Raw genomic sequence first — 12,227 nt, 5'->3', positions numbered from 1 at the left:
CTCTCCTCGAGGGAAGCCCGCGGCCGGCAGCGCCCCCGTGCTGCCGATACCGACACCGCACCCACCTAGCCTCCGCGGCGCTCCAGCCCCCAGCGTCCTAACAGGTGCGGCCGCTGTACGGAGGGGGTCCGATAAAGCGCAATCATCCGCCATTAGCTTCACCGGCTTCCTCGAGGTGCGTTCTGTAGTCTCCTGCGCGCGTGCATAGGGTGTCGCTTAGCCTCAGCATTTTCGTAAATGCGAAACTCTTATAGGAAGTAGAAGGGCCTGAGCAGCAGAGCCCGGATAGCTCAGTCGGTAGAGCATCAGACTTTTAATCTGAGGGTCCAGGGTTCAAGTCCCTGTTCGGGCGTCTACCCTTTTTCTCCACCGGTACATGACAATCTTTAGAATACTTTTGAGTAAATAATTGTATACTTTCAAACATAACAGAGGAAAAGAGTAACGCAAATATTGCTGCCTGGTGTTAGGAGGAAATGGCATTAAGTGCGGCAGGGTATTTTTCAGAAGGCAGAACGAATGACAGTGGAGGGAGAGCGGAGATGTTTTAGAGCAGTGCATATGCGAGCCATACATGCGAATTGAAATTTTCTAGGAGCCACACATTAAAAAGAGTACAAAGAAATAGGTGAAATTTTTTTGAAATTAATTTTAATAACATTTTACTTAACCCATTATATCCTAAATCTTATTTTATCATGTAATCAATATTTTTAAATTATTAATGAAATTTTAACCATTTTTTTGTACTGTCGTCTAATTACAGTGTGTATTTTATACTTACAGCACATTTAAATTCATATTTCAGGTGCTCGATAGCGGTATCCACCCTAATCCGACAACTCTTTTTTGTCTTCTATGAATGGCAAAGTATGTAAAGGCACAGAATAGGAAGTATAATAATATATATACTGTCAGAAGCTTGTCTTAGGGAATGGGTTCCATGGTGTAATGGTTAGCACTCTGGACTCTGAATCCAGCGATCCGAGTTCAAATCTCGGTGGAACCTTTCCTTTTTCGTTTTCAGTCAATACCAATGTGTTCTATTATATTATTCATTAGCTTCATGAATGATATTCTCTTATGTTCTGAAAGGATCTGGAAAGAAAATTAAACTAGGATCTTACCTTCTGAGCTTTTCAGGCTAGGTAATTCGAGCCTGTAGCACACCATCAGGAGAACATACAGTAAGTCACTTAAATATATAGCAAGTTGCACTAATTTTGATAGGAATGTTATTTGACATGTTAAAGTGGAGATCGATTATGAAGGTCCGAGGTTTCTTTGGCAGTTTCCATTATGTATTGGTTTGGGGCTGGGAGGCAGACCTAAGTTCTGTCTGGAATACACGTTGGTGAGACCGGTACCAGGAGTTCTCATAAAAGTAAGTAATTTATGAATTAAAGAGTGCTTAAGCCTCGAGAAAAACTCTGGTCTGGCAGCGGTGGGATTCGAACCCACGCCTCCGAAGAGACTGGAGCCTAAATCCAGCGCCTTAGACCGCTCGGCCACGCTACCTGTGTGAGGGAAATGTTTTCCCGCAGTCTTCCTAAGAGACTAGAAAGGAGGAGTGGAGCTACAAATCTGCTAAATTGGCTGGTCTTCTTTGGGAACTATCGAGATTCCTTCGGAGAGCGGATCAGCAGATGGGAAAGCAGAGAAACCAGAAGAAACAGAGACACACAGAAAATTTCCAACAAAACAAGTTTATTCTTATGGGTGGGGCCACATCTGGGAGTGGGATGCGCCTGGACTGGAAGCATCCCCCAAGCGGGCAGCTGGAGCTCTGTACTTGCTCGCTCGCTCATATTCAGTTGCGCTGTCTCCCAGTTTCTTCCACCCCTATGCTCCCGCACTCCCACCTGGCTCACGTGCTTTGCGCACGCTACCTCTTCCAGGCAAGCCTCTGAGGTCCAAACCACGCGCTTCTGTCACACGCCCCGCCCAATTCCCTCACAACCCTCCCCCTCCCCCCGCCCCTTTCCCAATCTAGTACCCGTAAGCCGTCAGACGCCGCCGCCCGCTAGGTGGCTCTGTGGCGCAATGGATAGCGCATTGGACTTCTAGTGACGAAAGAGCGATTCAAAGGTTGTGGGTTCGAATCCCACCAGAGTCGATTTTATTTTATTTTTTTCCCTTTCCTCTTTATCCGGCTTTTTCTTAAAGGCTCCCATCCCTTCATCCCCATCCTATCTCACTGTTTTCCATCTGGTTTCAGTTCCAACCTCAGCCTCCGCTCTGCTCTTCTTTACTTACCTGTCTGCCCCGGGTCTTGGGCCAAGGAGAGCAGGACTGGGGGGGGGGGGGGGGGGAGACAGAAGGGGAGGAAAAGTGGGCGTGGACGCCGAGATAAAGGCAGGCCCCTGGCTCGGGGACACACGGGGATTTAATAACCACTTTATTCCATGCACTAGGGACTGGGGAAGGGACTGGGGCTGGGCCGGGGGCAGAGAGGGTACAATCCTAGACGCAAAGGGGGCAGGGAGAAGGGACAGGAACCAGGGAAATATATATTTATATAGATACTCTAATATAGACCACATCTCACCCGCGCGCTGCGACCGCGCGCCCCGCCGCCCTCCCCAACACCTCCTCACCCCAACGCCCGGGTCCCTCTGCTGCGCTCGGGCTGGAGTCTCTACCCCAACCCCCCAGCCCCCGTCCCCACCCCCACCCCCCCAAAGCTCAGGGCCAAGGTCTCCAGAAAGCGGGCGGCGGGGGCGGCGGGGCCTTGGGCGCCCCGTCTTGTCTGTGAGGCGGCGGCGGCGGCAGCAGTCCGGTGAGGGGGGCCGGCGCGCCGGAATCCCTGGCTCGGGGGGAGCCGGGGGACGGGGACCATGCGCAGCGCGGGCTAGGGAGGCCCTTGTGCACTGGGGGGCGCTGGTGCAGCGCGGGGCCAGGCGCTGGGGCGGCGGGGTCCAGCGGTGGGCGCGGCGCTTGGGGCCTCGGATCTACCGGTTCCGGCCGGGGCGGCTTGGGGTGCAGGTAACCTTGCAGCGCGGAGAAGAGCTGGGCTCGGGCGGCCGGGCTGGCGTCGTGCGCGAAGGCCGCCAGGCGAAGCAGGCACTCGCGGAAGCCGGACAAGTAGCAGCTGGCGAGCGCCTCGGCGTCCTGGGCTGGGGACCGGGGAACACCTGAAGCCGCGGCAGCGGGTACGGCCGGCGGGAGGACGGGAGGGCAGGGCAGGGGTCCCAGAAGGTGGGGGGGAAGGGAAGGGGCGCAGAGATACCGAGGCCGGACAGGCGCACAGACAGAGACAGGAAGCCAGACGGACCGACAGAGGGAGAAAATGAGGGAGACACAGAGACAGACACGCGCGGGTGTTATTATTAACCTCGCCTCGGAGCGGAGCATGCCACACCCCAAGCCCACCGTCCACCACAGGGTCCGCCCCATCTGCCCCGGCCCGGGCCCCAGTGAATTCTCCCCTCCCTCCCTCCGCTGCCCCACCCCCGCGCTGTACCCGGGGGCTCCACCCGGCTTCGCTCCCTCAAGTAGCCCACGGCGAACTCCAGTATCTCTGCTTTCTCCAGCTTCGGGTTCCGGAGGTTCTACAGATGGGAGGGGAGGGCGCAGAGACAGAAAGGGGTGGGGAGAGAGGGGGAAAGTGGCAGGGGGAAGAAGGGAGGGGGGATGCGGGAACTGGGGGTGCCCCTGGATCGCGTTTGTGCGCGGACCACAGAGCGCGCTACCGAATGTGGAGTGGAGATAACCAAGAATGGTCCTGGCCCACCCTGAGACGAAACTGTCCAACCCGAGGAGATGAAACCAACCCACAGTGTGAGGAGCGGATGTGAACAGAAAACCCGGGGAATGAAATTAACCACCCTGCTGGCTATCTCGGGGAGTGTGGGGGAGGAGGAGGGAGAATTTACAGACCCAAAGGTTGAAACTGACTGACCCCCGGTAATGAAATTTACAGAGCCGGGTGTGAAACTTACAGACCCGAGGGGTGGCGATGAAGATCGCGTTCTGAGAGCGATGGGGGGTCTGGGATGGGATTCGAAGGGTCAGGATGCCTTGGGGCCAGGGTCGTCAAAGCAGCATATGTCCCCACCCAAGTGGGAAGCCCTGAGACAGGAGGACGGAATGCTTGGGAGTCCGATGATGGCGGAAGAACTGACCTGGTCTCGGGTCCGCTCCAGCAGCAGCAGCCTCAGTTCTTCCAGGCTGCGGTTGATGCGGTCCCGGCGCCGCTTCTCCACAAGCGGCTTCAGCATCTGCGACCAGCAGGAAAGGGAGAGCGGGCCGACCCGACCGAGACTCAGCGCGGCCGCGCGGGCGTCGGAATCCCGCCGCTAGGGTAGTCCGGCCTCCACCCCTTCCCCAAGACGCCAGAGAACCTAAGGCCGGACCCATTCGATCCCTCTCCGCTCCCCCTCCCAACGCCCCTAGGGTCAATTTCTGTAGCTCGCCTCCTCTCCCGGGTCTTCTGCATTCTCCTCTCTCATTCTTGTCCTCCCTCCTCCCCTCTCTGTGTCTCTCCTCCTCCTCTTTTCTCTCTACGTCTCCGTCTCGTGCAGTCTTTCTCTGTCTCAGTGGAGAACTTTGGGGGCCCTCTTTGCGCCCAGACACGTGGGCCGCAAGGCGCCGGGCTGAGTTGGTGGCCCTGAGTGTAGAAAGGGAGATACCCAGCGCGACCGCGCCCCCTCTTCTCCCACTAACCCGTCTGTGCGGTCACCCTTCTCCGTTGGTTCTAAGATCTTCCACCTGGGCTCGGGCCTCTGGAACCAATGCCCTCCAGACCTTCTCTTACAAGGCTGCATTGGCCCAGCTCCGGCTCACAGCCCGCGTGGAGCAAAGGCCTATCCTCTCCGCTTTTTGTTTCCACTCTCCTCCCTTAGCTCTGTGCTCCTCCTGCTTATTTTACTCGGACTCTGACCCCCGCCCAAGCCCGCCAGGCCGCAAGGTGTCAACTGCCATTACCCACGCCCCAGACCTCTGCTTCTGCCGCCCACCCAGTGCCAGCTCTGACGCTAACCCCTTCTCCATACTTCGCAGCTTCCTCCCCAGCTCCTGGCTCCTCGGGTCCCCCGCGCACCTCTCCCCCTTCCAGCCCTGCATCTCCAGCCTCTTCTCTGACTTTCGGTCTCAGGGACCCTGTCCCCTGACCAGCCCAGGGACCTCTGCTTCCTCCCCTCCCGCCTCTCACCTTGGGGCCGTCCCTATTCTCGGCTCGATCCCGGGTGACCATTGCTCCTCCGGACCCTTGTGTGGACCGAGTCCCCGCTCTCCCTGAGCCTTATATCCCGCAGGCTCCCGAGTAGGGGGTGGTAAAGACCCGGACCCGCCCCTTCGGCACCTGGCTCCTGCCCGACTCTACCCTGGGCACGAGGCTCCCGGAAAGGGGAGGAGCACAAGGGGGAGGGGTACGAGTGGAACTGGCCTGGGAGTGTGGGAAATGAGAGGCCAGTGCAGCACCGGCTGTTTAAGGACCATAAGGCTGTATAATGAGGCGGGACCCAGCTGAAGGGAGGAGGTAATTAGGAGAAGAGAGAGTTTGAGTAGTTTGGGGATAGAACTCAGGAGTGGAGTTCAGAGTTCCCCCCGTTCACTATTTCAGCTTTCTTGGGAGCTCACTGTACTCCCCACTAACCCTGAAATCGAAAAGTTAGCACCCCTCAGCCCCTAGGCTGGATCCTATACATCTTTCCCCAAAATTCACCTCCTACTTGAGATAATGAGCCACCTGAGTGTGCTGGCTGGATCCGTTTATTCAACTGGGACTTTGCAGGTGGAAGAGAAGCTCTGTTCAATCTAAGTCAATCATATTCAGTTCCCCAATATCTGTGTGTTCATTGTGCCCACTGGGCACTGGTCTAGGCTGGGACCGTTCATACTGAGATATGGACTGGAGGCCCAGTTTATTCCTGCAAGTTTCAGTAGAAAACGCTGATGTGTTGTCAAGTAGCTATTTTAGAAGCACAGTGAATTAGGTGCTCTGGGAAAGGGTCATCGTGAGGGACAGCTGGACTGGGGTGGGGGAAGCCTCATGGAAGAGGAAGCAAGGCTTTGAAGCACGGGTGGAGAGATCTTCCCACTTAGAAGTATTTGATTCAAAACTAATTATAGGAGATTCAGGGGTGCGGCTGCCAGGACACCTGATACAAGTGAGCTCGTGTTGCTTGCTCCTGGGGACCGCTCGTGATTATGGGGGGGGACAAGGAGAAGGCAGTTTTCTTAAAAAGATAAGAAAGGGAACAAAAAAGGGATCAACACCCACCTCAAACCAAGAGTATGCCACTCTGCAGAATGATGCGTGAGACTTGAAGACTTCAAGACAAAGTGCCTGAGAAGATAAAATCAGAGATTTAACGGGACAGCAAGAATGCCAGGGACAAGGACACAGAATGACACGGTGGCGTTGCAGACCGAGTCAGAAGATAGCTGCGGAGTCAGAGACGGATGGGGCTCCTCCGAGCCCTCCCAGCGCCCGTCCACAGCTTGGTTTTTTCACGGAGTCTGCCTTGCCAAAGTCCGAGCCAGGGGAACACAGACCTTGGGGAGGGCGCTCCCATTTGGAATCAGGGAACCCAGCACATCCCACCTCCCCCTACCTGAGCCAAATGGGAGCGCAGATGTGTGGCCCCAGAACCCCCCGCTGCCCCCCTCCTTGGGAACCTGGGCTGGGCTGAGTTTTTCTCACCTGCACGCGAGGCTCGGGGCCCCCGGCGGCAGTTCGCACCCGGGTGTGGGGCCGCCCCTGGCCATATGGGGCGACTTTATGGCCGGGTGACCGGATCCAGGCGGGAGGAAGGATGGCCTGGCGCTCCACCCATGTCAACTATTGGGACCGTTTCTCTGCGAAGACCCTGGCTATAAAGCCTTCCTGGCCATAAAGCCTCCCTGGCCGCAGTCGCCTCGACTCCTTACAAACTGAGTTGGATCTACCGAAGGTCTATCTTAACTTGCATTGGTGGTTCAGTGGTAGAATTCTCGCCTGCCACGCGGGAGGCCCGGGTTCGATTCCCGGCCAATGCATTGTCTGACTTTTCGTCCTTTCTCCAAAGATGTCTTTTCTGATGTATCTGAAAGGCATCTTTAAGATTTCTACCAAATATTAATATTAATACTTAGCTTTTTCACTCTGTAGCAGAGTTTGAGGCGCCGGATCCAGCCCCTGATTTCGAACGTCCTCACACTCCCATCCTCCCAGCCTGGGGGTCCGGCTGTCCACACCCCTCCCTCCGCCCCCTGCCCGCACCTCCGCAGGCGTGACCCTGAGAAAGGACCCGGCGCTGGGATCCCTGCCCCGGGGGTCCTCTCAGCCCTCCGCGGGGGAGGGGCGAGGTCCTCCGCCCCTTGAGCTCTAAGGCCCAGTTGCTCTTCTTTCCTTTTCTCTTCCTCGCTTTCTGTTTCTGTTCTCTGGAGCCCGCCTTTTTTTTCTCTAAGTCCACGGTCACGGCCTTTTTGTCCCGCCTTCTATCGGCGTCTCTGTCTCTTTCACATTCTTTCCAGGTATCTTCACAACGGCTACGCTGGGTCTCTCTGGGTCTTCTGTGGTCTCTGTATCTCTGGCTCCGGGTCTCTCCGACCTCTGCATCCCTTTCCGCGTCTGCGTCTCGATCTCTGGGATCGTGTCTCCAGGACTCTGTCCCCTGCCGGCCCTCTGTGCTCCCACGCTCCGGCCATCCCCTGGGAAGCTCGCTCACACCTCCAGGTTCCTGCCACTCCCCGCCCGCCCCTTCCCGGCCGCTTTGATCACGCACGCGTCGGGCCGGCGGGCGGCCGGGCTCCAGCCAGCTGCCGCGGCCACTTGTGAGCGGGGGCGGGGTGGCCCGGGCTCCCGGGCTCCCGGGCCCCCGGGCTCGGGCGCTGGTTTTCCGCAGTCTTCCCCCGCGCTCGCGCCCCTCCTCCGGGCACAGTCTCCGGCTGCTGCCCGGGCTGCCGCGCGCCCGCCTCTCTAGTTCGCTGAGTCTGGTCCTTCTCGGTCCCTCTCTCCGGAGCTCGCCCCGGGTCTGGGTCTCTGCCTCTGGATCCTGTCTCCTGTCTCTTCCAGCTCCATCTGGGCTTCATCTTCTTGCTTCATCTGGAATAGGCTTGGGGTCTTTCTTTTTCGTCTCTGGATTGTGTCAGTGACTGGGCATGCTCTCTTCTCAACTCTAAGGCGTGACAGTGGCCCCCAGAAGGAAACTCTACAACTGTCTGGGCATCTGTATGTCGGTGTGCACAGCCGCTGTACTCAGTCACGAAGCCGCTATTTATGGAGGGCCTCTTGTGCACCAAGTGTTGTTAGGCATTGAGGGTGCCTTGGATCTGGGCTCTCCTTACATTTACATTATGGTGGGGGCGGGGAGGAGACAGAAAATAAGTAAGAAAGCAGAAAATAATCTAATATGGTTATGAGAGTGGGGCCGGGGACAACCGGTCGTGGCAATGACTTGAGAGTGAAGGGCTACTTTACTCTGGGTGATTACGTAATAGGGAAGAACCTTTGTGTTCTGTTACAACTTAATCACTAAAGGGATGTTGCCTATAATCTTAAATTACACATAATGGCCCGTCTCTGGGAACCCTGCCTCCCAGGTAATGAGCATTAAGATAAAATACCTTTATTAGCTCACAGGAAACATCCTGACCAGGCCCACCTGTGCAGGAAGGAAGACATTGACACATCCCTTCTGGAGGCTGACCAGAACCAAGAAATGTTTGACTTTACTCCCTCCCCTTTTGGTATAAAAGAAGCTGAATTCTAACTCAGGCAAGATAGTTCTTTGGAACAGAAGTCCACCATCTTCTTGGTCAGCTGGCTTTCCAAGTAAAGTAGCTATTCCTTGCCCCCAACAACTCATCTCTTGATTTAGCTGCTTGTGGCAGTGAGCAGTAGGGGCTTCGACTTGGTGAGCAAGCCTCGCTGCTCGTGGCCAGCTGACCCTGGTTGAGGAATTCTCGGGTAAGGCCCTAGCAGCTGCCAGGACCACTCGTCCTGAGGATCTGCCCTTCAAAATTCCCCAAAGCAGCACCGACTGCCCCAGCACTTGGCAGGCGGAGCAAGGAATCCACGTTTGGGAGCTAATGGGCTCTATACTGTAGGGTAAGTCACTCCAGTGTGTACAGCGGGAAACTTTATTTCCTCTATATTTGGGGGGGGTTGTCTGGAATAAGCCAATTTGTTTTGTATTTGAGTGGGGGTACCTTGTTGGAGAGAGGAAAGAGTTGTTGAACTTTTACCTAATTTGTGAACCGGTTCGTTTGTTTCTTTGGATGCTAGCCCTTGTGTGTGCCATTTGTGTTTTGTTTGTCTTGCATTTCTGTATTTAAAAATGGGGAAATGTTTCGACTATCCCTAAAGAAAGTCCTCTGAGGCACGTTTTGATAAATGATCAGATTACAGCCAAGAACCCATGAGTGGGACGAATATATTTTATTGAAACAGTGTGTGGCCTCAGTACCCGTTAGGATCTCCAGAAGGGGTTTAGGCACGGTTATCTTGGGACCCTGTGCACCATGTACTGCTACCCTTGCTGTGTTAATTATATCATTTGTGGTCTCCTGTATCGTTGGTATATGTAAAATCCCAAGACCAAACTTGAGGATTTATTTAGGATTTTCTGTTGTCCCTTGGGTTTTTCATTTCATTTTGTTTGGTACTGTTTCTCCATTTACAACCAAATCAATTTTGCGATAGAGCTTTTACTGATGTCAAATGGAGGAAAGGAACAACAGGAAAAAAAAAAAGAAGTCTGTGGGACTTTCCCAGAGAGAAGAGAAGGGTTCCACTTGGTTCCTAAAATCACCAAAAGCCCCACCCCAGAATTCAGCCTGGTTGGTTGATGCCAAAGCAAAAAGGCATCCTTTTGATGGTTAGAAATGATCAATTGCATTTATGATTTTATGGTGGCTATTCTGTGAGAAAGCAGGGAAGAATAATGAAATCCTTTATGTGTAAGCATTTGTGCTATTACATCAGGAAAAATGAAAAAAGGAAGGGAATGAGAGCGAGAATATGTTGCTGCAAACCTTAACTCCTCCAGCCAAGCAAGCTGTCTTAGCTGCTCTGACCATTATGCCAATATATCCACTCCTTCCACCACCTTGCACGCCTATCCAGCCACACTTCCTGACACTGGGGCTCAGGACTTCCCCTCCTCATAGGGATCCATTAGAAAATCCTGTGTTTGTTAGTTTCTGGGGCACAGGGACTTGGTCTGGTATTGTCACATAAGACCCAACTGGGCGCCCAGTTTGGGCCAGAGGGTACTCCCGGGGCGAGGCGATTTCCCTTATGCCATTATCTCTTAGGGGGCCTGAAAAGGGCCGGCTGGCGGGGCTTCTCAGACTTGTTTAATTGGAAAGATTTCAACCCTACTTTACAAGGAGGATCCTTTACACCTGAAGCCCACTTGGCAGCCCCCACAGCTGAACCCAGTTGGGACCCCAGCGAGGGAAGAAGGCCCTTATTAGAGCACTGCTTATTCGTGCACCTTGGCAGGGCTTTGAAAATGGGAACCAAAGCAAAAGGGTTTGAACAAAATTCAAGAAATTCAGCAAAACAAATGAAGAACTCTCGGAATTTTTAGAAAGGATTTATCAGGCCTACAAACATCATACTAGTGGAGACCCCGAGGCCCCTGAAAATATTAGAATAGTAAATTTGACGTTTGGGGGGGGCGAAGTGCCTCAGATATCAGGAGAGAGCTGCAAAGATGAGATGGTGCTTGATTGAACCCTCCTCAACTGGTAGATGTCGTTCCCTGTTGAACACTTTTAAAGCAACAACAGAAGAAAGAAGATGCAAAAGGAAATGCCACTTTCTTTTGGCACAGTGGCGTTGGATCCCCAGAAGGCGAGTAACCTGAGAAGAAGTAAGCCCCCACTGGGGAAGGAACAACGTGCTTACTGTCAGGAGGAAGAACATTGGAAAACAGATTGCCCTAGGTTAAAACAGAAGAAGAAACGATAAAAGAAGACAGCCTCTCGCATGGCAGAAAGAGAGGAACACTCTGATGAATGAAGAGGCCCAGGGACTCCCTTGGACTTGAGGTACCCAATTCCAATTTCCCCACAGGAGTCCCGGGTAGAATCGACAGTGGGAAATGAGCTGATTAACTTTCTGATAGACCTCACCCTGAAGTTTTTTCACCACGACAGCTTGACGTCAGTCCCATCAGAACAGGCTTTAAGCCTACAGATGGCGCTCATAGTTAGGTTACTTTGTGGCTTCAATTTCTATTGGAAAAAGTGTCCACTTCGTTGCTGGCGCCCCTTGGACAAATAGTACTGACCGGATAGTACTGTACGGTGTTAATGAGAATGACAGTGTCGCAGTTATTCAGTCTCACGGGGGTAACCAGATTGGCTCCTAAGTTGGTAGTGTGCGGAGTTCAGTCGATGTGGATAAAGACACATTACTGCACCAATGTACACAGGTGACCTAAAGAAAGAGGAGGGAAGAGTCTAGCTGTTCTCTACCACAATGGGCGTTTTGAATTGGCACCAATTTCTGGAAGGCCCCAAGGGTGTTGAAAATGCTCGGTTTGGTTCAGCAATTGCAGCTCTTTCAGATGTCAGCGTGGATGGCTTTCATGACGTGATCATTGGTTCACTTTTGGAAAATCAGAACTCAGGAGCTGTGTACATCTACCATGGTTGTGAGGGCAGTATTTGCATGAGGTATCCCCAGAAAATCTTGGGATCTGTTGGAGCCTTTAGGAGCCATCTTCAGTACTTTGGGAGATCCCTGGATGGCCATGGAGATTTAAATGGGGATTCCATCACCGATGTGTCCATTGGTGTCTTTGGACAGGTCGTTCCCCTCTGGTCACAGAGTATTGCTAATGCTTCCTTCACACCAGAAAAAAATCACTTTGCTCAGCAAGAATGCTGAGATAAACCTCAAACTCTCTACTTCTGTGCAAAGTTTACACCTACTAAGCAAAACAATCCAGTGGCCACTTTATATAACATCACAATTGATGCAGACCAATAAATAAACCTCTGTGGGTTTATTTAAAGAAAATAACCAACGGTGTTTGCAGAAGACCATGATAGTAAATCAAAGCACAGAGTTGCCCTGAGTACATCATCCATCTAGAGCCCTATGATGTCAGCTCTCTGGATCTGTGTGTGAACATCAATCTGGAAAAACGCTGGTACTAGCCCTGAAGCCTACTTGGAGACGGCTAAGAACTTCAGTATCCCTTTCTATCAACAGAAGGAAAAAAAAAAGAAAAGAAATCATACACTAAAAAGGAACATCATTAATATATGTCGAGAGACTAATTTAA

The 12,227-nt window shown here is 53.2% G+C and overlaps 1 protein-coding gene and 5 non-coding genes across 7 annotated transcripts; 4 read left to right on the top strand and 2 right to left on the bottom strand.

Annotated features, from left to right (window-relative positions):
• Positions 1–279: 279 nt before the first annotated feature.
• On the top strand, positions 280–352 carry TRNAK-UUU. The gene has a single exon. It is a non-coding gene; the product is annotated as a tRNA-Lys (tRNA).
• A 585-nt stretch (positions 353–937) lies between these two features.
• Positions 938–1,009, top strand: TRNAQ-CUG. The gene has a single exon. It is a non-coding gene; the product is annotated as a tRNA-Gln (tRNA).
• Positions 1,010–1,436: 427 nt separating this feature from the next.
• On the bottom strand, positions 1,437–1,518 carry TRNAL-UAG. The gene has a single exon. It is a non-coding gene; the product is annotated as a tRNA-Leu (tRNA).
• Positions 1,519–1,688: 170 nt separating this feature from the next.
• HES7 (hes family bHLH transcription factor 7) lies at positions 1,689–5,196 on the bottom strand. Of its 2 annotated transcripts, none has more exons than XM_029212780.1 (4): positions 5,153–5,196; positions 4,125–4,220; positions 3,464–3,551; positions 1,689–3,134 (listed from the first exon to the last, which is right to left on the bottom strand). In XM_029212780.1, exons 1-4 carry the CDS (start codon positions 5,192–5,194, stop codon positions 2,686–2,688), a joined length of 675 nt encoding a protein of 224 aa, XP_029068613.1. In that variant the 5' UTR covers positions 5,195–5,196; the 3' UTR covers positions 1,689–2,685. The 2 variants fall into 2 exon arrangements, with proteins under 2 accessions (XP_029068613.1, XP_029068614.1); XM_029212781.1 differs by having other exon boundaries at positions 2,686–3,154; positions 3,469–3,551; positions 5,153–5,194.
• TRNAR-UCU lies at positions 2,030–2,116 on the top strand. Its single transcript is given in 2 exon segments — positions 2,030–2,066; positions 2,081–2,116. It is a non-coding gene; the product is annotated as a tRNA-Arg (tRNA).
• A 1,714-nt stretch (positions 5,197–6,910) lies between the features above and the next one.
• On the top strand, positions 6,911–6,981 carry TRNAG-GCC. Its single transcript has one exon. It is a non-coding gene; the product is annotated as a tRNA-Gly (tRNA).
• Positions 6,982–12,227: the final 5,246 nt, after the last annotated feature.

Source organism: Monodon monoceros, unplaced genomic scaffold, assembly GCF_005190385.1.
Source record: "Monodon monoceros isolate NGI ecotype Baffin Bay Population unplaced genomic scaffold, NGI_Narwhal_1 Super_Scaffold_9, whole genome shotgun sequence".
NCBI classification, from domain to species: Eukaryota; Metazoa; Chordata; class Mammalia; order Artiodactyla; family Monodontidae; genus Monodon; species Monodon monoceros.
This window is presented reverse-complemented; position numbering and strand designations above follow the sequence as displayed.